The 25,534-nt window shown below is 38.3% G+C and overlaps 1 protein-coding gene across 1 annotated transcript in view; it reads right to left on the minus strand.

Moving 5' to 3' along the window:
- Positions 1-25,534, minus strand: part of gnas (GNAS complex locus) — a 43,937-nt gene that overhangs the window by 14,858 nt on the left and 3,545 nt on the right. The window contains exons 2-5 of the mRNA XM_047369541.1: positions 17,995-18,067; positions 12,897-12,951; positions 12,603-12,722; positions 6,223-6,320 (exon numbers count right to left, since the gene is read on the minus strand). Coding sequence (XP_047225497.1) covers positions 6,223-6,320; positions 12,603-12,722; positions 12,897-12,951; positions 17,995-18,067 — 346 coding nt within the window. The remainder of the gene's footprint in view (positions 1-6,222; positions 6,321-12,602; positions 12,723-12,896; positions 12,952-17,994; positions 18,068-25,534) is intronic.

A 25,534-nucleotide genomic window follows, 5' to 3' on the forward strand; every position in this document is an offset into this window, starting at 1 on the left:
TCAAAGAACGGAGTTGCCCACCCCTGGTCTGAGGTAATAACAGCAAATCAAAAATTTTATGATTCCATACTTCTATGGCAATTTTCCATATTTCTAAAGAGACTTTGGTGTTTGCTAGGGACACAGATGGAGCACAAAGTGAAGTAACCCCTGACGACAAAGTATGTAAGATGAATAAGAATAGACCTGTGCTGCTTAGTAGATGATGGGCAAGCATTGTAGGTCATTTGTTTGAACGAAATGTCACAGCCAGACAGTATACAGAATTGTAGTTTGGATTGGTCTCCTCATTTAAATAATTAAAATAGTAAAACTTTAATAAATTGGCACAATTGCTTCTTAGGGGCTGTTGAGCATGGCAGCAAAGAAGGTATTGGAAAACAAAGAGAGATGAACCCATCCAGTTCATTGTTGCGCAAACCTTTCAGTGTTACAAGTTGCTGCTTACAGTATTAAAGCAGTTTTAAATGGGACAGGTAATGAGTGAGCAATCAATCTGGTCAGCCAATCAGCTTGCTGAATCAAGCAAGCATATTATTTTAATCCAGGGTTCCTATAGTGGAGTCCCTAGAGCATTAAATAAGGATGGGAACTGGACTAAAAACTAAGAGAAACTTCAGTCTCTAGATGTGCAAAGCTAGTAGGTCCATACTGCAAAAACGGGTTCTTTCATTGAAAATAAAATTTTAAATAATCATTTCTCATTTTCCTTCTACTTCATAATTGTGTGCTACTTTGTGCTGGTCTGTCACATAAAATCCCAATAAAATACATAGCAGTTTGTGGTTGTAATGTGACTATGTAAAGAAGTTCAAGGGGTATGAGTACTTTTTCAAGGCACTGTGGGCAGCCCTTTCAATTTCAGAGTAGGCTGGTGGAAGGAGAGAAAATGCACAAAATAATCTACAATGAAACTCTTCATGCTAATTTTAAAAGCAAAAAAAGGGAGATTTTTTTCTTAAAATCTGGATCAATAAGAAGGAAAAGAGCTGCTACAGAAAACGAGGCAGAATCAAAGTGTTGTGGTGTCTGAGTGACATTATGGAGCAGATTTTAAGAATAGCTTCCTGCCACCCTGGCTTGCAGCGCCATAACCATGGAGACCCAACTACAGGAGCTATTAATAGTCTATCAGCTCCCAATCTTGTGCAGCTGGAGCTGCTCCAGAGAAAAGACAGACAGACGAAGAAGACACTGAAGATGGAGAAGTAGCAAAAGGAAAGAAGAGCAGGATCAGTTTGTGTTTTTGTGCTGGACCTGTGAGCAAGAAGGGGGAGGGAACAAAACCCCGGACTATACCATCTCAAACATGTGTGGGGAGATATTTATTGCCCCTAAATTCTCTGTTTTCTTTATTATGAGGACAATGAATAAAGGCAATGTGTGTTATGCTTAAGATGAATGACTTAATGTTACAAGGCAGTCAAGGTGGAAAGCTTGTAGTGTTGAGCAGAGCAGTGAAGGTATCCTCCTCAAACATTCCCCCTCCTCCTCCACTAAACATCCTCTTATCTGTAGATGACTCAGTCTCAGCCATGTTTACTCCAAAACACTAAAAACTGCTGCTGTTACACCGCTCCTCTACTTTTTTTGGAATAGGCGCCGGTAAAATCTGATCAGAATAGTTGAACTGAAGGATACATGAGCAGCCTATAAATGTATACATTAGTTTCACCTTGCCTTGGAATCCCCCACACTGTGACTCATAAAACATCCACACAAATGAAAGCTCACCCCATAGGCTTCTGATAAGAACTAAATATTTGTGATTTCTGAAGCATGTTGGTGATATTTCAGCTCCAATCTAATATCTGACCTGTGTGTAAACAGAGGAATGTAAAATGTTACGCACAGAGGTTCCAACCAGATACGCCATCTTCAACTTGTCTACATTTCGTTGCATTACAACCACAGACATCAATGTATTTAAATGGGATTTATTTTGTGACCAACACAAAGTACTGCAGAATTATAAAGTTTTGCTGAATGGGGCTGGGTGGATGAACAGAAGGTGTGTGTGCGCACCGTTTTCACAAAAAATGTTGTGTTCTTCTGTATTCAGTCACCCGAGTCCTTATGGGTGAAGTCTTTTGGGCTCTGTCTGTACTAACTTTGTTCTAGTGGTGTACCAATACAACGTTGTCACTTCCAATACGATATCAATATTGTAGCTTTAGGTATTGGTCGATACAGATATTAACCCAATACAATATTGGCACGAATCATACGTAGTATTATTACTTATTTGGTAGTTTGGAATGTTAGAAAAGGCTTGATCAAGTGATATAACACAAACAGAGAACAGTCAACAACAATAGGTATGAGAACTGACCCATTTAATATTAACCAATGGGTTACATATGCTTTAATCTTAAATATAACAATATTAAACAGTAAAATAGAAAAGGATAAATTAGAAGATCCTGAAAAACCTCAATAAGTCCAATGAAAACAAATTATAAAGTGCGAAATAACATGTCACGCTCACTTCAGTATTTTTAACTCAATGCCAGCCTGGTGCTGCTATATGGTGGAAAAAACTGAGGGTGGGGAAAAAAAACCACAATATTATCCATTGTCCAAATGTGCAAAGTTAAGAGTCCATAGCTCGTATTTCCCTGAATTTCCCCAGAACTGGTACTCTCTTAGCAGACGCGGTAGTGAACAAGTGGGCTCTGCGTGCGGATATTAGAGCTACTGGACAGAAATGCTGGAGCGGACTAAATGATGGAGCTGAACACTGAAGCGGTGTGCTTTTATTGGCGTGCTTATATCGGAGATTTTAGATGCAGACCGATATAATCAGATACTCGTTTTTTGGCTGTTCTCGGACCGATTCCCGATATCAATATTGGATCAGGACATCCCTACCTTATATATCCAGAGACGGAACATTTTCCCTATTTTTGTTTGTTGAATAGCTAAAAACCTTGCTCAGACTGATGAAAAGCATCTGTAAACATTTCTAAAAGTCTTACCACAGACTGTCAAATGGATTTAGGTTTGGACATTGCCCAAGTTCAAAGGGAGTACCACTGCAACTCACCGTAAACTAAGTCAGACGGAGCCCACGGTGGTGTCAGCCTCCACTAGAACCAGACCTTTTAACACCTTCACGTAAAATCTGCATAAACGTCCTTCTGACAAAATTTCACATTAAGCCTGAATGTTTCCTGCTAGATATCAGTCACAGGTTTTTCGAGAGGTCTTTGGAGCAACACGGGGGACTGCTAACTGTGCAAAACAGGGTCACAGCTGTCCCAACAAAGCATCCGACACGGGTCAAAAGCACATTGAGAGCACTGGCACATTACACAATATTTCATAACTAGGTTATAAAATAAACAGTAAGTTTTACTTTAGGCGTTTTCATGGCTAATTATTTGTTGCCAATTTACGATGACTTTAAATAAACTAAGAAACAAAGCAGGGGTTCCTATGACATGCATCAGGTCTCTAAAGTTTGAAATCCAGACCTGTAATATTTTTAATACAGAAAGCACACTGCCTCCATTAAATGTCAGACAAAATCATTGAAGTTCATGAAATACAATGTTAGGTGTAACTTCAGATGAATGAAGGTGCAGCACTACATCACATAAACACTGTGACAGAAGTGGTTATTTAATCCACCATTAATTTAGCTATGTATTAGCAATGGTAATTGATCCCAAGATGCGTCAGAACTTGACTCACTCACATTAAACGCACATTTTATTCACTTTACGGCAACGGACTTGAGAAGTGAGTCAGCACAGAAAGTCTGGTCTCTTTGATTAGATTAGTCTTTAAAGTCAAAATTCAGCTGGCTCGGGTTGAAGGTAGGCAGCAATCGTCCCTACAGACCACTTTTCTAAAAAGGAAAACAAAAACTGCTTTTTGAAGCTGCCAGTTAAAAAAGATAAAATTAATAGTTTTCAGGTAGCTGTTGACATTGACAGTCAGATTACCATATTAAACTAAAAGTCCAGGCTTTTGTGTTAATGCCATTCCAGGTAACGAGTGTGGGAAAATAGGAATACCGTCTGAGAAGCTTGAGCAATGAGCACCAGATTTGATGATCTGCACTAGAATGAAAGACCAAACACCTCCAGTAACAATAGTGCCTTGCGAAAGTACTCGGCCCCCTTGAACTTTTCAACCTCTTGCCATATTTCAGGCTTCAAACATAAAGATATAAAATTCTAATTTTTTGTGAAGAATCATCAACAAGTGGGACACAATCATGAAGTGGAATAAAATTTATTAGATGTGTCAAACGTTTTTAATAAATAAAAAACTGAAAAGTGGGGCGTGCAATATTATTCGGCCCCTTTGTGTTAATACTTTGTAGCTCCACCCTTTGCTGCAATTACAGCTGCAAGTCGCTTGGGGTATGTTTCTATCAGTTTTGCACATCAAGAGACTGAAATTATTGCCCATTCTTCCTTGCAAAACAGCTGGAGCCCAGCGAGGTTGGATGGAGAGCGTTCGTGAACAGCAGTCTTCAGCTCTTTCCACAGATTCTCGATTGGATTCAGGTCTGGACTTTGACTTGGCCATTCCAACACCTGGATACGTTTATTTGTGAACCATTCCATTGTAGATTTGGCTTTATGTTTTGGATCATTGTCTTGTTGGAAGATAAATCTCTGTCCCAGTCTCAGGTCTCTTGCAGACTCCAACAGGTTTTCTTCCAGAATGGTCCTGTATTTGGCTCCATCCATCTTCCCATCAATTTTGACCATCTTCCCTGTCCCTGCTGATGAAAAGCAGTCCCAAACCATGATGCTGCCACCACCATGTTTGACAGTGGGGATGGTGTGTTCAGGGTGATGAGCTGTGTTGTTTTTACGCCAAACATATCGTTTTCCATTGTGGCCAAACAGTTTGATTTTGGTTTCATCTGACCAGAGCACCTTCTTCCACATGTTTGGTGTGTCTCTCAGGTGGCTTGTGGCAAACTTTAAACGAGACTTTTTATGGATATCTTTGAGAAATGGCTTTCTTCTTGCCACTCTCCCATAAAGGCCAGATTTGTGCAGTTTACGACTGATTGTTGTCCTATGGACAGACTCTCCCACCTCAGCTGTAGATCTCTGCAGTTCATCCAGAGTGATCATGGACCTCTTGGCTGCATCTCTGATCAGTCTTCTCCTTGTTCCAGATGAAAGTTTAGAGGAACGGCCGGGTCTTGGTAGATTTGCAGTGGTCTGGTACTCCTTCCATTTCAATATGATTGCTTGCACAGTGCTCCTTGGGATGTTTAAAGCTTGGGAAATCTTTTTGTATCCAAATCCAGCTTTAAACGTCTCCACAACAGTATCTCTAACCTGCCTGGTGTGTTCCTTGGTCTTCATGATGCTCTCTGCGCTTTGAACAGAACCCTGAGACTATCACAGAGCAGGTGCATTTATACGGAGACTTGATTACACACAGGTGGATTCTATTTATCATCATCAGTCCTTTGGGACAACATTGGATCATTCAGAGATCCTCACTGAACTTCTGGAGTGAGTTTGCTGCACTGAAAGTAAAGGGGCCAAATTATATTGCACGCCCCACTTTTCAGTTTTTTATTTGTTAAAAAAGTTTGACACATCCAAAAAATTTCATTCCACTTCACAATTGTGTCCCACTTGTTGTTGATTCTTCACAAAAAATTTAAATTTTATATCTTTATGTTTGAAGCCTGAAATGTGGCAAGAGGTTGAAAAGTTCAAGGGGGCCGAGTACTTTCGCAAGGCACTGTAAATATCTAAGGTGACTGGTTGTACAGTTTTCCAAATATTTTATAAGATAAGCGACAGTTTACGGCACTTGCATAATTCTGTGATACAGAAAATAAAATCCACTTTAAATGATGACATCTAAATCACCCAGAAAAAAAATTGGAAATTTGCAATAAGCCCGTCAATGATCAAATTTGTTTTACAGGAAACAACAATATAGTCCAGGTTGAAAGTAACCTATTCAGACTCAGTACTCTGAGTAAACTTATATTTGACAAGGATAAACCATGCTTATAAAGTCCTAAACCTCCATATACATATTTTAAGAGAAATCTTCTTGAACCTTTTGCTGAATCATCAGTTTAAAAAGGCAGAGTTTAAAATCAGCAGGGCAAACACTTTCTTTTTTTTTTTTTAAATCACTGCACATGAAAGTCTATTGCAGCAGTGTTTTAAAATCTATTGGTGCCATTAAGTGGAGTTTAAAGTTATGTTGCTCAAAGTTACTTACTATTGTGCACAGTCGATTAGCTGGTATTCGTTGGATCTCTCAAAGCATGCCTGGACCCCGTCGTCCTGCCACAATGTCTTTGCATGATCGTAAAACTCCTGAGGAGGGAAAACAAAATGTTTTACTGTTTATGATGAGCAGATTTACTTGGACCACTATGAAAAGTCTTTGATACTGAAACTAGGAAGGAAGGGGTTTTTATGTTGGTTTAATGCTGGTTCACAAACAGGCTTGATCTGTGTGGTTAATCCATTGGTCATGTACCCCTAAGACAGAAACACTTCCTGTTTTAGATTGTTATGTTATGCTGGAGCTCTATGTTTAGTTTGGTCCAAATTTGACAGATATGAAGGGAGACAGAAAAGGCGACAAGGTTGTCTGTTGTCCATGACGTGTGACTGGGATCACCGGGTGCACAGCGTCTTTGTTTACACCATATGAAACGTACGTTGTGCCAGGGTGACGCCAGGGTACGTGCCTGAGAAGGTAAATAGTGGCAAAGATGGGATAAAAGTAGATTAAAAACACCTTACAACTCTCAGAAAAAATTTACTTTTTTGTTAAACACTAGGATGAGAAACATGTTTTCACCAAAGTTTTCAGTTCAGGTAGCAGAAAACAGCAAAAATAAAGTGACTGGTGGAAGCAGAGACACATCTGTGTCGCAGGACACCAGCCTTTTAGGACTGAAGTTTGACAACTATGCTTTAAAGCATAGTTTGTAGACTTTGGTATAAAAAAAAAGCTGTTTTAGTGCCTCGTTTGGCATTTTAGATCTAGTTTATGAACCACGGGTCCAGTTGAACCTGGATTTGAAGTTTAAGACCAAACCCTCCTTTATTTGGTGTTTGAATAAGTCAGTAAGTCAAAAACAAAATTACTTAAAAATCAATGCTTTGACGTAAAACCCCCACATTAACAGAGACATTGGAAAAAGAAGAAAAACATCTGGAAAAATCTGTTTTCCATACTCAATTGCCAATTTTCCATACTTAGCCAGATGAGAAAAATGACAAAAGCAAATTCAATAATTTGGGAAGACTGCTTAGGAAGCCTGTTTTCACTTCAGGAAGTGTTTTTAAATTGTCCTGATGAAAAAAATGCAGTCTTAAAATAATAAATAATGAAAAAATAATCCAAAAAAAATCTATTTCACACCCGGGCTACAGAGATATATTGAAATATGTCAGTCAACATATCAGTGGGTGCAATATTAACATTGCTAAAGACAGTCTGGATATATAATGCTGGCTGCTATATTCCAATTGTCCTAAGTTCCTGCCAGGGCTACAATACTGTACATTCAGCCTGTTGCCTGGAATGTCCTGGCAGTACAAGCCTACACCTGACACAGATGAAGGCACGCAGATCTTGGAAGTCACAGAGGGTGCTGGAAGGCTCAAAATGCCAGAAACAAAACCAAACGTTTGCATCATGATGCCGTTTCTGATCATTATAAATATTATTTTATATGATATGACAAGTGAGCACACTCTGCCAGTAATCAGTTAAAAACACACAAAGAATGACAGAAAACACAAGGACCTCATGCCAGTAATCTAAAACAGCTCTTTCTGAGTTATTTGAAGCTCTGTCTGTTGTTCTGCCGTCTGGTTCAAGGTTGAATTTACAAGCAAAATCTCAGCCTTCTTTTCTTTTCTTTTTTTAACCGTGTCCTGTCCGGCAAAGTAGCACTCAGAATACTGTCTGAGTGCCAAGAAGAAGCCCAACAAATTTACTTTCACTAGTGGAGCATTACGGCTAACGCTTTAATCCATGGACCCAGAGACCTGAGACCCCGGGGCACATCGCTCCCCAATCAGAGGCCTGACAGAGCAAGGGGGCCTAGGCCCCAGCAAGCAGCCACAGCGAGTGAGCCGGCACACACCAAAGCACCCAGCCCCGGACACACAGAACCACCAATACACCAGTGGGCAGACACCAGCCAACGGCAGCGAGGAATTAGGCCCCACATTTGATGGGGGGCCTAAACTGATCCAGGAGAGGGAGCAGCCCAAGACCAAACCTGACACAAAAACAGGCACACACATTCACAATCATACATTCCCACCCTCATGCGTACACATAAAAACACACAAACCCAACATAAGGACACAACAATAGACATTGTACACTCGGTCCAGGTACCGATACCCCAGAGTGGCAATCAGCCCCCGGACCCAGGAGGTGGTCCCCTTCCTTCCAGGGTGAAGACAGGCAGACCGCCCCAGCACCAGCCTAGACTAGTGCCGACACCGCCCGAACCAGAGCGACCCTGTCCTCCCACTCCGACCCCAGCCCCCAACGACCCCCGACCCCATCTGTAGAGGGGGCCTACCTGGTCCAAACAAGCCCTCCAACCAGAGCCGTCGCCGGATGAAACAGTCCCAACCCCCCAATGAATTCCGATCTCAACCTGATTAGCCCACCCCCCATGAACCCCAACATGAATCTCCCCACAGGGCCACCCCCAAGCAGGACACAGATATCAAACATGCCGCGGAACCCAAACACCATGAATCCCCCTCCCACAGGGGCACACCCACAAAGATGAGCTCCACCCCCGAAAAGCCAATGAAGACACATCCACACAGCGCTCTGCGATGGCAAAGCAAGGGCCCTACACAATCCCACCCAGCCTCCGCCCACAAACGCAACACACCGCCCACACAGACACCACCGAGCATCGTACTCAAAACCGAACCCCCCAAGATGAGAAAATCTCAGCCTTCTGATTCCAGATCCCCATTAACAACCATAGCTAAAACTCAATAACATGTAATGATTGGCTTCTGTACATAAAGCTTCATTTGCAGAAATATAACCTTGCCCATAACCCTAGTTCTTCACATACGTGGACCAATCCCAGTTCACCAAATTAGAGTGCTGATAAAATATAAACATTTCACCCTGCGACTACACTATTGCATTCACTGGAATCAATGTGAAGATGTTACCCTGCAACTGGAAGTGACAGTGCGTGTGAGAGCACACAAACACACAGCTCTCTTTGCATGCCCACACACAATCCTCGATACAAATTCCAGTGACATGCAAAACACACATTCGCCATCCTGTTCTGTAACTTGGAAACTATGCAGTGCTTGTCAAAAACAAGTCAACCGACCAAACAAGTAAAGCCAAATGACAACTGATGATAAACGGCAATAAATAAATGCTTCCCAACAACTCAGGGTAAGAGCAACAGATGGGGAAGTAGAGGGCATTTTGTGGTTAAACAGAAGCATGCAATACGCACAGAAACACAATCAGCCTATCAGCTATATATCACTCAGTATTAGAGCAAAAGAATTATGCCTTCATGTCAATGAAAATCATAGATCATAATGTCTACAGAATATAACAGACCCTTCCAGTTCTGCACATTTTTGGAAAGATTCTTCCTTAAACCTACCTTTTTAATGGAATAACAGTTTTAAATACAACAGCGTTGAAACTCAAAGAAAGAACATGCACAGTAAACATTCAGCAGTTTTGGAGACTTGCAGAATGAAGAAATCACATAAAGAACCTGTCTGATCACATGAAGTAGGCTACAAAAAAAAAAATCTCAAAAAGCAACATATGCTCTGATTAAAAAAAATTCAAGAACAGGTGGAAAACAGTCATTGACACCGATCAGTTTGGAAAGGGTTGTAAAGCTATTTATTTACACTCCGGGATCCCAGTAAACCACAGTAAAGACCAATATTCACAAATAAGGAAAACATGGAACAGTGGGGAACTTTCCAAGGGGTGGCCAGCTTTCTAAAATTATTCCAAGAATGCATCAACAACTCATCCAGGAGGTCACAAAAGAACCGAGGACATCATCTAAAGCATCGCAGGCCTCACTTGCCTCAGTTATGGTCAATGTTTATGATTCAACAATAAGAGAGAGACTGGGTACAAATGGCCTCCATAAGAGAGGGCCCCAAGGCCAAAACCACTGCTGACCAACAATAACAAAAAGATCAAACATTTCCCCCAAAAAAATCTTGATAATCCCAGAGACTTTTGGGAAAATATTATTTGGGCGGACAAGACAAAAGCAGAACCTTTCGGATGGTCTGCTTCAACTTGCATCTCAAGTTAAACTAACAGCATTTCAGAAAAAAGAATATATTACCAGCAGCCAAACATGGTGGTGGTTGGGTGATGGCCTGGGCCTGCTTTGATTCTCTAGTCCCTGGATGACATGCTTTAAATGAACAATGGATTCTGCTCTCTAGCAGAAAATCCTGAAGGGGGGGAATGTCCGGCCATCAGTTTGTGACCTCAAGTTTAAGCGCAGTTGGGTTCTGCAGCAGGAGAATGATCCACAGCACTGTGGTGAGTCATCCTCTGAATGGCTCAAAAATAAATCCAAACACAAAAACACTAAATAAATTATCTGAAATGGCCTATCCAAAGTCTGAGAATAAATCCGATTAAAAGGTCTGTGAATAGAACTTGAAAAGATTGTTAAAAAAACTCAAATGTAGCTGAATTAAAAATTTTACAGCCCCATGTTTTCACATCTTTTGGTGACTTTTGTTAGTATAATAAATGTGCATAAATATGCTTCAGCTTTAGTAGAGAGCTGGATCATTACATCACATCTGTTATGACTATCAAAGTTTGCAAAAGACCATTATATTTTAAGTGCTATGAATTCATGCTGTGCATGTCAATATCTCTGGCCTGTTGGATTGACGTTCACTGCCCCTTGATGCACACCAGATGTAGATTTTAGTGGCTGAGATGCTAAACATCACAGAAAGAAATTGGGACATAGTAATGATGGAAAAAAAAAAAAAAACGTAAAAAAAAAATAAAATTCACAGTATTGTTACTGCAATATTTAACAGTAATACAACATGTTTTCCTAATATTATGCAGTCTTGCTTTAGTCCACTCCTTTTTGATGGTGGGCAGGGTGATAATGTACATTATGAATTCATTGAAATCAAAATAAACTAAACTCAAATATATTTATTCAAGGTTTGAGGTTAAAATAAAGAAGACAGAATGACTGCGTTATCAACAACTTCCACTCAAAGGTGAGACTGAAAATTAAATTACGTTTGGCCCCAAAGGTGGCTAGGGATCTCCGGTCAGGACTGTGGTTAAATCTCTAGACTGAATAATTAGTTAATGGCAACATCCCGCTGAGATTGCTGAGCCCACACAGAAACTACCTGTGGGACAGAGCTCAGCAGCAGTGACAGACCGCCTCCACTCAACACCTGTGTTATGGGGAATGTCAGCTGGGCAACTGGGACTCACACTTTGAGTCAAACACTGAAACCAAAACACAGTTGATGGTAACTGGCATTGGCAAAATTGAGTTTTCAATTTCAATTAGAACCATTTAACTTACAAACAGAAATGCAGGGAGAAATCAGCTTGGGTCCTAAATCGAACAACTTTCAGTTTGATCAATCATAACTGGTGGCTAGGTAGAACAGGGGTACCCAAGCCCAGTCAACCTTTAGATGCATCCATTCTCCAACACACCAGAATCAAATGGCTGAACTGTCTCATCAGCAGACTCATTCAGCTCTACAAGGGTCTAAGGAATTAGCCCTTTATTTGATTCAGGTGTGTTGAAAGAGGAATGCCTCTAAAAGCTGCAGGATAGTAGCCTTGGGGGACTGGACCTGGGTACCCCTGAGACAGAAACTCAAAAATGCAATAATACCTCTGATGAGTGAATGCACCGTACCTAAGAGGCAACAAGTTTGTGCTGAGAGCAGGCTTTACTGGGGACACCATTACTGAGTGCAGGAGACTTACAAAGGGTACAAAGCTATTAGAAAGAACATTATCATAACAAGTCGAGACATGTCTGGGGCTCTTTCAGGGTGAAAGAGAAAGCAGGACTTTAAGCAAATAACAGGAAGGCTAAATAGAGGACAGCAAAGATGTTTTGTTGGATCCTTTTGAGTCTTTGATAGAACAGGTTGGATTTGTAAATGTTGGCAGTCTGAAATTTTAAGGTGAAGGTAAAGATCTACGGTTCTATGGCGGGTATTTATACTTATTGCTAATATTAATGCCTTGCGTGAAAATATCAGTAAAGCCTTGTTTTACAGTGACTGCTCTCAAACACATCGAGTATAATGGCACTTCTGCTCCTAACAAAGAATCAACAGACTGATGGCAGAAAGGCTAAAAAAATGTTTGAATTCTGTTCTTCAACCTTTCTGTACTATAATTCTTAAAAGAGGGATTAGAAATGGGTCAAATGAGTATCAGCAAGTCAAAGCGTCACAAAAAACAGGAAAAAACAGGAAATCGGCCACAAAACTCAGGTTGGTGCACCTGACGAACTGAAGCTATGTTATCAAGTAAAACTTTTTAAAGTGGTGGGTGCAAGTTTTTGTTGTGCCACTCACCGATGGAAAGTCAAAATCTTTCTGGTTGACGAGGTTGAGAACATATTCGATCCTGTACTGGTTCTCTGGACAGGCCAGCTGCACTGGTGGCGTCAGTGTGCTCATGGCTGTTACTATGGTCTGTCACAATGACACAAATCAGGAATACAAAAGGATAAGCAAACGTATTTAACAAGACGTTTAAACACTGAGAAGAAGGCAAGACAGATTGTGTTGAACTCAGGTTGAATAAAGCAGTCAGCCTGGGTTTTAGTACCCAAAGACCTAGCTGCTACTAATGGACAGAAAACCTACCTCAATAGCCTCTTTTATATTGTTCTTGATGTCCTGAATTTTCTGCTTCTTTTCTCTGAAAAACGAAAAAAAACAGACAGTTGTGTCAGAAACTGTACAGCAAAAACAAACAGATGCACAATGTACACAAAGGTTAGAGGATACATATGAAAGAAATAATGCAATTTGTTACATTTTTCTAACTAAGACTCAACATTTTCAATTGGTTCAGAGCAGAAAACTGCAATTCAAAAGTAATGATGTAAGGAATTATGAAATCTTAAAGTTTTCCATGAAATTAAATCCAACTTAAAAAGATACTGAATTCCCTCATTTAATACTGGGAAGTGGAAATGGCTGAAAAGTGGTACATTTTCCTACTACTATACAAAAAAGAAAAATACAATTGAATAATTTTCTGGTCCAGAAAAACCTGAGCAGTTGTGGGTGGGAGCTAAAGCAGTATAACTGTTGTTATTCTTCTTAAATTGAAGCTAACTTACAACTACGACTAGCCTTCCTGTTAGGCTTCTACCTGTAGGCTGACAACCTGATCAGACAGGTCGACTAACCAGCTATTATCAGCTTCTTGTACCAGTGTTGGTATAACTTTTATGCAATTACGAATGAAATAGAGTTATTTTCACTTAACATATGAAAATCCAATATAAGCCACTCCCCATTAGCAATAACACATTTTCTTTTTTGCAAACAATTCACCGTATATGCCAGTATGGTAAAGAGTTTTTTTATCCCCACTGGAGAACTCCCAAACATTAAATTGTTGGGGTAAAACCTGAATCTTTTGGAATAATGAGGGATGGCTGGAACAGCAAAACTGACTCAATCTTTTCTCTGGCACTTAAATAAGCTGAATTTAAGCAGTGAGTATCAAAAGTACAGAAAAAGGAGCTGACAGGGCCCACTGCAGCGCATGACAAAGAGTTTGTTTTTGATCTAGAAGGGTAAACAGACCTTCATCACCACGCGTGGTGCAGGAATTATGTCTGTGCAATGTGAATGATAGCCATGTGTACAAGACATTTGGGACTCTCTGTGATAGAAATGTTTCTAATAAAAGGCAACCAGTGAGCCAGTTTGTCCGTCTTTCACCTTGAGCCTGCCAAGACAACAGGGCATTAGGATTATGATGGCTCTATGACAGTGAGAAGGGGCGAACGCCACCATTTTTTACCCCTCATGTACTGCTTCTACTGTTGATGTCGGATCTGTTCTGAATCAGGATAAATATAAAAATAGAAATGCAAAAACCAGTAAAACCTGAATGTCTGATAAATGAACAAAATCACCTTTCAGTCTAATCTAAAAGAAATAATCATATTGTGCCCAGTTTGCTCACTCTTCATTGGAGGCTGCATGATAAACAACCTAAAAACAAAAACATCTCACTGAAAAAGCCTAAACTGACACCCTGTAATAAGGCTGCAGTGTTGCTGCATTAGTCTTTGCAAGCTTTGGTCACTCACACATACCAGACATTCAACATTTTGTTCCCAGTTCCCCTGGCATCAGCTTAATTGGAAAAAAAGTGAAGATGATTTCAAATTTCTAAGACAAGCCACCTGTGAGGTCACTGTGTACTGATAAACAGAGGAGGGGGAAACAGAGAAAGGAGGGGTGTAAGACAGTTTATCGGGTTAGAAGGGAGATTGAGAAGGTCCTGTTTACATTTTCAACCCGACAGTCATTATAAATCACATGGTTGTGTGTGTTCACTGTGCAGTTCTGAGTGTAAAGCTGCTCGCTTCTGTGTCTCTGCTTTTGTTTTTTAGATGTTTTAGGTTTGGCCTGTTTTGTGTTGGGATTCAGCTGTAACATTATCCGTGTCCAAATCAGCTGCACTCATATGTCTGCATCATGGTTACCAAATCACAATACTGTGGAAGGTACATTCCTTTTACATCTTAGCATCATTGTGTTTTTGACATCAGCTATTAGATGGAGTAGATTTTATTTTCCTCTACAGCAACATTGCAAGCATCAGCACAGTACCTTCATTTTGCCCATCTCCAATCTGCTGCATTTCACCTCAAACATCAACAGCAATGGAGTGGGCAGTTTGGCCAAAATATCATATCACAATTTCAGAATGTTAATATCATCCTATCTTAATTTCCCTATTTTTAAAAAAACGGCACTTAAAAAAAATAAAGCCAATCATTGATGGCTAAAGAACATTTTGAAAGAGTTTCATGTGTTTCTTAAATTTTGAGGACTGTATTGTGGAATAACAAATATTTCCTGCATACAAAGTTATGCATAATCACATTTAAATTAGTGTGTTTAGGAGTGATGTCAACTTTTTCGAAGTTTGAGCTCATGGGGAGGAGAAGACTACAGCAACACTTGAAATACTAGGGAACAACCTGATTAAAGTTGATCCTGTAATAAAATTGTCCCCGGATATTTCAAGTGTTGCTGGAGTCGTCACCTCACCAGATCTTTGTCCCTCTCCCAGCATTCTGAAAGTAGGTGAAGTTGTGCCAGAATCTTTTTGATCCCAGAGGTTTGAACCTAGCACCATGTTGCTTGTTACTCTAAGCTTTGCCACGCACAAATTAACAGAGCTGTATTTAGAAAAAAACTCTGTAAACTGAGAAACCTAAAGAAAAAGTTTAGAAACTGTAGAGAATAGTCATTTTCCCTCAAAGGTAAGCAACTGGTGACTGTTGTGTTTTTGTGCAGGTGCAGTTAAAGACTCACCCATCAAAACTTTAACTATGACCAAATTGTATCCGTACCCCATTTCAGTTTTTACTGTTCAGGAGCCAGCTGCAGGAAGGGAGTGTCCATTTGTGCATTTGGAGGTGAAAAGACAAAACGTAGGAATGACACTGAATTTCTTATTTATTTTTTTGATATTTTATTAACCGTCTCAGAAAACATTCCACACTCATTCTGCTTTCCGGCAGCTAAAGCCGGAAAAGAAATTTACATAAATGAGGTCAACTTTGACAATTTAGATCAAATAAATTAAGTTTTTTGTGAGCAGATTTATGTTGACTGACAGATACTATATGACTTTCACTATGATTTCATATTTATTTCCTACAAAAAACTAGTTCTTACTATAGGTGTGAAATTGTTCAAAAAACATTTAAGTGGTGAACTGTGAACATGAATTAGTTCAGTTTTAACTTGTGGGAACTAAACTTTAAATTAGTCCTTGTTAAGAGTTAACTTGCACAACACTGTATGAAATTCCATTTAAATACAAACTCCCAATTCAACAATGTGTAAAAAAAAAACCTGAAAGTGGAAACTTTGAGCAGTGCATCTTTTCTTTAAGTTCTTGGGCATGAAATGTTTTATTCATCATCAGCTTTTTTATAAATGTTTTTCTTTTTGCCCAAAAATTGGACACAGTCTCATTTCTTTGTTATGGCCACTTTAAAAGCTCCAGTTGTGAATGCCTAGCCCAAAATCAGTGCAGTGAAAAGGATCACAGAGCTAAGAGCTTTCATTCATTTTCACCAAACATGACCAACAGTAGATACCAGCAATCCTTCGGTCACAAGCTAATTACTCCGACTTTACCACAACACTCCCTCCATTCACCCCAAATCTTTCATCGCTAGCACCACTGAACATTTTGTGTCCTAAATCAGCATATTTATGTCGTGCTGGAGGATCTGTGCTAATTAAAACCTATTACTATGCCAGTCATGTGAACACCCACCAACAACCTCTCAGTTGTTTTAGTCTCAACAGATCTTCTCTGACAAAAGTTATTTAATGCCCAACATCTGACCCAGACAATCAAATTCTCATGCATCAACACACTTGTAATGAAGGTGCTCCAGTGTATTTTTTATTTATTTAGCCAAGTAGGGAACATGAACAATTGTCAGATATCCGAGTTATGGTGTAGCCAAGTTTGTCGGACATCAATCCCTACACAGAATATGGATATACATGTAGTCTTTGTATAAAACACAGTCTTATACACACACACTAACTGCTCAGTGTTGTAGAGTCACACTCTGGGTCATATGCTCTAGTCTGCCTAAGGTGCTGATTTTCTAGTCTAACCTTGTAAAGATGCTTCTGTCCCGACAAATACATGACCAGCACCAGACCAACCCACGCCTAGTCACTGACATGCAAAATCTCACACACAAATTCCTTTTCAGCTCACTAAAATAAGAAAAACAGAAGAATATGATTCAGAAACAAAACAAACAACAAAAAAACAAAAAACAAACAGGAAAAGGCGAGTGGCTTTTAAGAGCTGTGAAAAAAAGATAATTGGTTTATTGTGTCTAGAACTTTAAGAAAAAGAAAAGATCAAATGGTTAAATAAATCCTTCAGACTTTCCACAGGGCATTTAAGACCTGTTTTTTTTTTACCATCCGGGTTGTTAAACAACAATCATTACAAATAAGGACAAACCAATCCAATCAGATCTTAAACATGGCTTCGATGTCCAACAGGGTTGGGCCATATTTTTTGATACACTATGGCAGTACAAAGCAGTATGAACTCACGATTGTAAATAATGCACATCAGACAGAAGTTAGAGGTCCTTATAATGGCTGACAAATAGTTGGTTATATTATGTAGAACTGTGTATAATCAGCTCTGGCTTGTTAAACAGCTGACAGATGGGTACTGTTGATATAGCAGGCCGCTTAAATTCTGAGTTGTGTCATTCAGACATTGGTCACAAAAGTAGGGAGTTCTTAAAACATAAAAACCCATATATCTGTTATAATTAGAGGAGGCTACACAGCAAGATGCATTAAACTTTGAGATGCAAAACTAATCATACTGTGATACCAGCCAAGATTTGCAACTCTACATAAGAGGTTTACGTATTTTATGCAAGAGCTTGTGTCTGTGGTTTATAAAAGTACAATAAGTAAAAGTACTAAACACAGAAAAACAATGCAACTTTCACCTTTTCATAACAGTCAGTAAAGAGAACTGGAGTTACATCTATTAAAAATGATTTGGTTATTTATGTCTTTTGCGGATAGTTTGTAATTTTGATTAAAAGGGAGATTTAACCTGGATGGGACGATTTTGTGCACTGAGATCTTTAACGGACACCAGATACAGCTCATGTGAATTTACTTCAAGGTTAATCATACTCACTCTGCATTGAAGCCGTTGACATGTAGTATCCTCATCTGTTTCACTATGGTGCTCTTCCCTGACTCTCCAGCTCCTGAGAAAGAAAAGGATATTTGGTTTGAAACAACAAAACAAAAACACCATACAACTGGGACCTGAAGCCATTTTTAAATATCTGTGCAGATGCTGGAGTTGTTTCAGCTACAAATGTACTGTTACGTATATTTTGTGGTTTTGTGTAAGGGTGTTGACAAGTCTTATTTTAATCAGTTGAAATCACATATCCATATTTCTATAAATCTTACGTATAAGACACGACATGGTGTCTGGATACTTGACTTGAATTCCCTCTATATCAAGAATATGAACCACACCAGCACTTTCTTCCAAGTGATCAGAGAAGCACATTTTCAGGCGGACCAGAGAGTTCGCTTATTTGGTCCACACAAGAGTTTAGATGTTCTTCCAAAACTGCCTAAATGAAGCATCCTATCCAAGAAAATGAACTCTGGTCCGTTTAAAGCCGACCAAACAGTTCCAGTGTGAAAGCACCATCATGATCTGTCCAGGATTTACTGTGCAGAATCCCTAATCAAAGCGAAACGTGCAACCAAAAGTGACAAGAGGAAAGAGCCTCTTAATGCTGACTTTAATAACATGTCCTATGTGGAGAAACATGACGTGCTAGAGACTGAGAAGCAAGGTCCTGAACCACTAACCTGCTTCAAAGCCTAAAAAATTTTTTATTTAAAAACAAATTAAAAAAATCGCTGCTGATGTTTTCAAGGCAGTGACTTTTCGTAATGAATGACCACACTGAAATTATTGATAATATAAAAAAAAATATTCCTGATGATGCAGGAGTTTTCACACCGTGAGCCAAAGACTTGCTGCAGACTGCATGTGGTTTGACTATTCTGCATCTGACAAAATCAAACTGACACTATGTGGTCCTACTAGGAAGTTGGTTGTGCACTGGCAGGTCCCTACTTACTGTAGGTATATCTGCTGTCAGAATGAAACTCGCAGCTCCTGATCTGCAAATGTTAACCCTGCAGAAGCACAGCTACGTTAGGAACGAGCTGCTTAATGTACGGAAGTACCAGGCGGCTGCAGTTCTTCTAGGGCTGTCCAATGTCTCACCTTGTGTGACATTCATCATGGTTTACCTCCAGATTTTCAGAGTATTCAGGCTTAAACTATCCTTGATTTTGTTTTTACAAAAACAGAATCACATAAGTTAGCATAGAGATTTATTCTGCTGAGTAAGGCTTCTCCAGACCAGCATGTAGCAGCTATGATTAGCTAAGAGTTGTATTGTGGCCCTGATTGTTTACTTGTTTTAGTCATCATTTGGACAATTGAAAGACAATTAATTGCACAGCTCTTCTGTAGACTCTCATTATCTAAATCGCACATGAAACAGAAACAGTGGCAAGTTGTGAAAAAAACAAAATAAAAACCTAAAACAAAAGCGTATATAAACCTTTTCAGCTGACATTCAAAAGGAAGCTACAGAAACCCAACCAGGTTAGGGACTAGACGGACATTGTTGGCTTTAAACAGAAGGTTTCACAACAGCCTCAGCAGGTTTCTCTGATCATCCCAGCCTAATGTGACCAATTGATCAAGTCCATCAACTGTTGGGCAGAAAACATGACTTTCAAGCAGGGGCAGGATGTAACTCTGCTGATTTGAATTGTTGAACAAAGGTAAAAACATTTAAAATAGCCAGGGATTATGTATCACACTCACTAAAATTACTAACAGTAAACGAACCTGTTTTAGGGCAAATAACAGCTTAATAATAAAGGATTCTCATCAATCCTTCCGCAGATGTCACAGCTCAGATAAAACTAAAACCCTGTTAATGGTTTAATCAGATCTAGTCAATCACTGGTTCCCGACTACTTTATGAATGAGCCAATTAAAAACTGAACTTCAGCTAGACTGAGCAACAAAAATCAAGGACGAACAAGGCTGAATTTAGTGCACATGCCTGCTACAAGTAGGGCTACAGAAATTTTAACAACTCTCAAAGAGATTAGATATGTAAAAAAAACAAAAAAAAAAAAACAACTAGGTTTTTATTTCTGGTGTCTTCTTCTGCATTAACCTTATAAAGGCAGTCATAGTGGGAATGCTGATCCTAAAAGTGTAAACAAACCAAGCTTATTTTTGTTGGGTGTGCTCTGCTGAACTTTAGAGACATCTTTACATTCTTCATTAAGACAACCTCCCAATATATGAAGCTAAGCTAATGGGACCCTGGATGTCTACAATGAACTTACTATAAAAAGAAAAGGGGAACCAACTTTAACGGCACACATCATTGTTTTGGTTTTCATGTGTCCTAAAGTCACCACAGCTTCCTCCCTGAGAAACATACAAGCTTGTCATACATGATGCATTCTCACTGTTACTAAACTAAATCAAATATTTGGATTTTTAGACAGCGGAGATCACTACACCACCAAAACCTTTGAATGAAACACGCAAGAAAACAATACGATATTTACCAGATATTTTTCCATTTTATAATTCCACACGTTCCCAAACTCAAATGTCACAATTTTGCAACAGCATCCTGGATATTTGATTAGCAAGTATTTTCATAATTCAGATTTATTATGTGTACGTTCTACAAATCATGAAATAATGCTTTTGGCTTTGGATTTAGCAGAGTAGTAAAGGGCAGTTTCACTACTATTTCTTGCCATTTGGACCCATTTAGATCCCTATATGTCAAAAATGCAAGAAATTGATTATCCTATAATAATAAATTCATTTTCTTCTATGCAAAGTTTTTTAATTCATTTATTTTATTTGCAGAAATTTAAATCATTTAGAGTCTATGCTTTTTAGGATTTGTTTAAGAACCAAGCCAAAAGAAAATGCAAGTAAATATTCAGTAAAAAGTACATTAACTCTAAAAACTACTTAAAATACTTTGAATTAAAATCAGAGGCTAATTAAAAATATAATAACACTATTTTGCAGCATGTTTTGATGTCATCTGGGAGCAACAGGCTAAAAAGTCAGCACAGTGCTGCCGTTTAGCTTGTCACGCTGTTGACAGTGTTTCCTAAAACAACATCCCAGAAGGTTACGCAGAAAGGAAGAGAGGAACTGTGACAACTATGAGGCCTCAAGAACAACCACAAAAACAGAGGGAGATTAATAAATCAAAGGCTGAAACCTGTTTCTGAGGGTGACCCCTACCCCTTTAGCTCCTCTCCCCATTACTTGGTACTTAAAACCTAGAGCTATATTAAAGATGAGTGAAATATGTTAGCCACCACCTGAATTAACAGATATATAATCCTGCAGCAGGTGTCAAGATACAGCATTATTCTATACTTAACGATGAACAACAACAAATCTACTATCATGCAGTTGAAATGCATTTAGATTGCCACTATACTAACAAAAAATATATGCTATAAATATATATATATATATATATATATATATGATATATATATGCTCTATATATATATATATATATATATTTATATATATATATATATATGCTATATATATATATATATATATATGCTCTATATATATAGCATATATATATCTATATCTATAATATATCTATATCTATATATATATATATATCTATATATCTATCATATATATATCTATATCTATATATATCTATCATATATATATATATATCTATATAATATATATATATCTATATCTATATATATCTATATGATATATATATCTATATGATATATATATATATATATATATATATATATGATTACACACATATATATAGCATATATATATCTATATCTATAATATATATATATATATATATATATATATATATATATATATATATATATCTATATATATATATATATATATATATATATATATAGTACAGACCAAAAGTTTGACACACCTTCTCATTCAAAGAGTTGTCTTTATTTTCATGACTATGAATATTGTAGCTTCACACTGAGGACATTAAAACTATGAATTAACACATGTGGAATTATATACTGAACAAAAAAGTGTGAAACAACTGAAAATATGTCTTATATTCTAGGTTCTTCAAAGTAGCCATCTTTTGCTTTGATTACTGCTCCGCACACTCTTGGTATTCTGTTGATGAGCTTCAAAATGGTTTTCCAACAGTCTTGAAGGAGTTCCCAGAGGTGCTTAGCACTTGTTGGCCCTTTTGTCTTCACTCTGTGGTCCAGCTCACCCCAAACCATCTCGATTGGGTTCAGGTCCGGTGACCGTGGAGGCCAGGTCATCTGGCGCATCACCCCATCACTCTCCTTCTTGGTCAAATAGCCCGACTTACACAGCCTGGAGGTGTGTTTGGGGTCATTGTCCTGTTGAAAAATAAATGATGGTCCAACTAAACGCAAACCGGATGGAATAGCATGCCGCTGCAAGATGCTGTGGTAGCCATGCTGGTTCAGTATACCTTCAATTTTGAATAAATTCCCAACAGTGTCACCAGCAAAGCACCCCCACACCATCACACCTCCTCCTCCATGCTTCATGGTGTGAACCAGGCATGTAGATTCCATCCGTTCACCTCTTCTGTGCCGCACAAAGACACGGTGGTTGGAACCAAAGATCTCAAACTTGGACTCATCAGACCAAAGCACAGATTTCCACTGGTCTAATGTCCATTCCTTGTGTTCTTTAGCCCAAACAAGTCTCTTCTGCTTGTTGCCTGTCCTCAGCAGTGGTTTCCTAGCAGCTATTTTACCATGAAGGACTGATTCACACAGTCTCCTCTTAACAGTTGTTCTAGAGATGTGTCTGCTGCTAGAACTCTGTGTGGCATTGACCTGTTCTCTAATCTGAGCTGCTGTTAACCTGCGATTTCTGAGGCTGGTGACTCGGATGAACTTATCGTCTGCAGCAGAGGTGACTCTTGGTCTTCCTTTCCTGGGGTGGTCCTCATGTGAGCCAGTTTCTTTATAGCGCTTGATGGTTTTTGCAATTGCACTTGGGGACACTTTCAAAGTTTTCCCAATTGTTCGGACTGACTGACCTTCATTCCTTAAAGTAATGATGGCCACTCGTTTTCTTTACTTAGAATTTGTATTATGGCAAGAAAAAAACAGCTAACAGCTAACAGTCTATTCAGTAGGACTATCAGCTGTGTACTGTATCCACCTCCTGCACAACACAACTGATGGTCCCAACCCCATTTATAAGGCTTGAAATCCCACTTATTAAACCTGACAGGGCACACCTGTGAAGTGAAAACCATTTCAGGTGACTACCTCTTGAAGCTCATCAACAGAATGCCAAGAGTGTGCGGAGCAGTAATCAAAGCAAAAGGTGGCTACTTTGAAGAACCTAGAATATAAGACATATTTTCAGTTGTTTCACACTTTTTTGTTCAGTATATAATTCCACATGTGTTAATTCATAGTTTTGATGCCTTCAGTGTGAAGCTACAATATTCATAGTCATGAAAATAAAGAAAACTCTTTGAATGAGAAGGTGTGTCCAAACCTTTGGTCTGTACTGTACTGTATATATATATATATATATATATAAAATTACGAAAAGTATACAGCATTGACTTTCAATCTTCAAAGCATACTTGATTACATTGAGTATACTGATGAGTATCTGAAAAAGTGAAAAAGTAACACACATAGTGCATTTATTTCTCACTAGGGTGAAGTTTTACAATCAATTAAACCAGACTGGGTTTTTGTGGTTACGACCTTATCATAAACAAAATATGACATTTTTGTTGTTATGAATAACTATTTGAAATGGAGAAATACTTGACATTTCCTATTTACAGATGAACAATAATTAACAGTATACACAACAGAAAAAAATAGGAAACCCTATGGTGTATATCCATTAAAAAACTGAAGTTGGAAAAGCTACTTCTGCTTTGTAAAAATGGTGATGAGCATTATTTTGACAATCATAGACCTGTGTCATTTCTCTCACAATTTTCTTAACAGCTTTATAAATGGTTTGAAAAAAAAAATAGGCAGTTTCATGAAATGAATGGTTGTTTAGCACTAAATTATATGCGGATAAGATTCTAGGCAGTCATAAGTGGTTGAGCAGCTATTTGACTAAATAAGACAGTATATAGGTTGACAATGAAACATTACAGCTCAAAGAAATTAAATATGGAGTCCCACAAGGTTCAGTGTTGGGAACTAAACTTATTAAATTTCACTGTTATTGACATGTGTGAAGGATCTAGTAAACACTTCATTTTGTTTGCAGATGACAAATATGTTTTGTTCTGGGATTATCTCAAAAACGTTATCCTGGCCAATATAGTCAATGAAATGGTTAAACTTAAGTTGTTTGATAAGTTATTTTTAAATTTCAATTTAAAAAAACAAAAAAAACAAAAAAGATATGATTTTTAATTGAGGACTTGATTACCATGGAAACAGATGGAGTCAGTAGAAAGTGTACCTAAAGTTAGGTTATTAGGAATAATTAGAGATCAAAAACTTAAAAAAACTAAAAGTATTCAAAAGCATACCAAATGTGTGTGTTGCATAAAATGTTTTTGTATTAACTTCTCCTTAATACTAAAAAAGAGCAATAAGAATCTTGTATAATGTAGATGAAAGTCTGTCTATTTAGTCACATTTGATGGAATGTAATTGTTTTAAAATGTTACCAGTTATATACAAAGCTCGAAAGAGGTTATTACCAAATAATTTGTAATGATTTTTAATAAATAATTAATATTAAAAACGTTTGAGCCGTGTTTCAGAACGAAGAATGGATTTCAGGAAAACTCAGTAGCAACAGATCATATGGAAGTGGTTTGCTGGGAGGAACAGGCAGACTGGAATGGAAAATGAAAAGGGAATCTGTCAAAAAAGTGGCTTGCATGCCATAATAATTACTAATGCAAGCAAATGCTCAGTTTGGCTTCAGGTCAATTCACCCCTTCACCAATCTGTACCCAAATAATCTGAAAAATGTGCCATTTCCATTTATGTTGGTGCTGATCCTTGCTTGGGCCAGTCGGTTCTTATGAAATATGACAAATGTTTACCCATGGTAAAATCCAAAAAAAAAAAAAAAAATTTAAGTGACCTCCTGTTGCATGAGATCATTTATTGGATCATTTAACTACATTTTCTACCAGTAAACTATGAGAAGAATGATTAAAGTTCCTTTATAATCATCCGTTGTCAAAGCAGGTACAAAACGCCCTCCAGGCAAGTACGAAGTGAAGCACAGAAGCAGTAGACTGCCCCAGTTCAGACCCAAAAAAGTTGGAGAAAAGCTGACCAAAACTGCAAAGGAAGGGACATAATAAAAGGAAAATACGACCAATTCTTGTGTCTCTTGTGATGTCACAGACCCAAAACGCACAAAGCACAATCAGAAGTATTGCTACGTAAAAATCGTAAACAAGAAAATTTTTATTTTGTGAAACCCTTTAGTGGACATTGATACTTAATGAGTGAGCTGTGCCTTAACACTCAGTGTGTATCTGCTAGTGAAAATAGAAAACAAAAAAGCAACCCATGACAGTATTTTAACCCTCATGTCAAAAAAATCCTATTCT

The sequence above is a fragment of the Girardinichthys multiradiatus genome, chromosome 1 (assembly GCF_021462225.1).
Source record: "Girardinichthys multiradiatus isolate DD_20200921_A chromosome 1, DD_fGirMul_XY1, whole genome shotgun sequence".
NCBI classification, from domain to species: Eukaryota; Metazoa; Chordata; class Actinopteri; order Cyprinodontiformes; family Goodeidae; genus Girardinichthys; species Girardinichthys multiradiatus.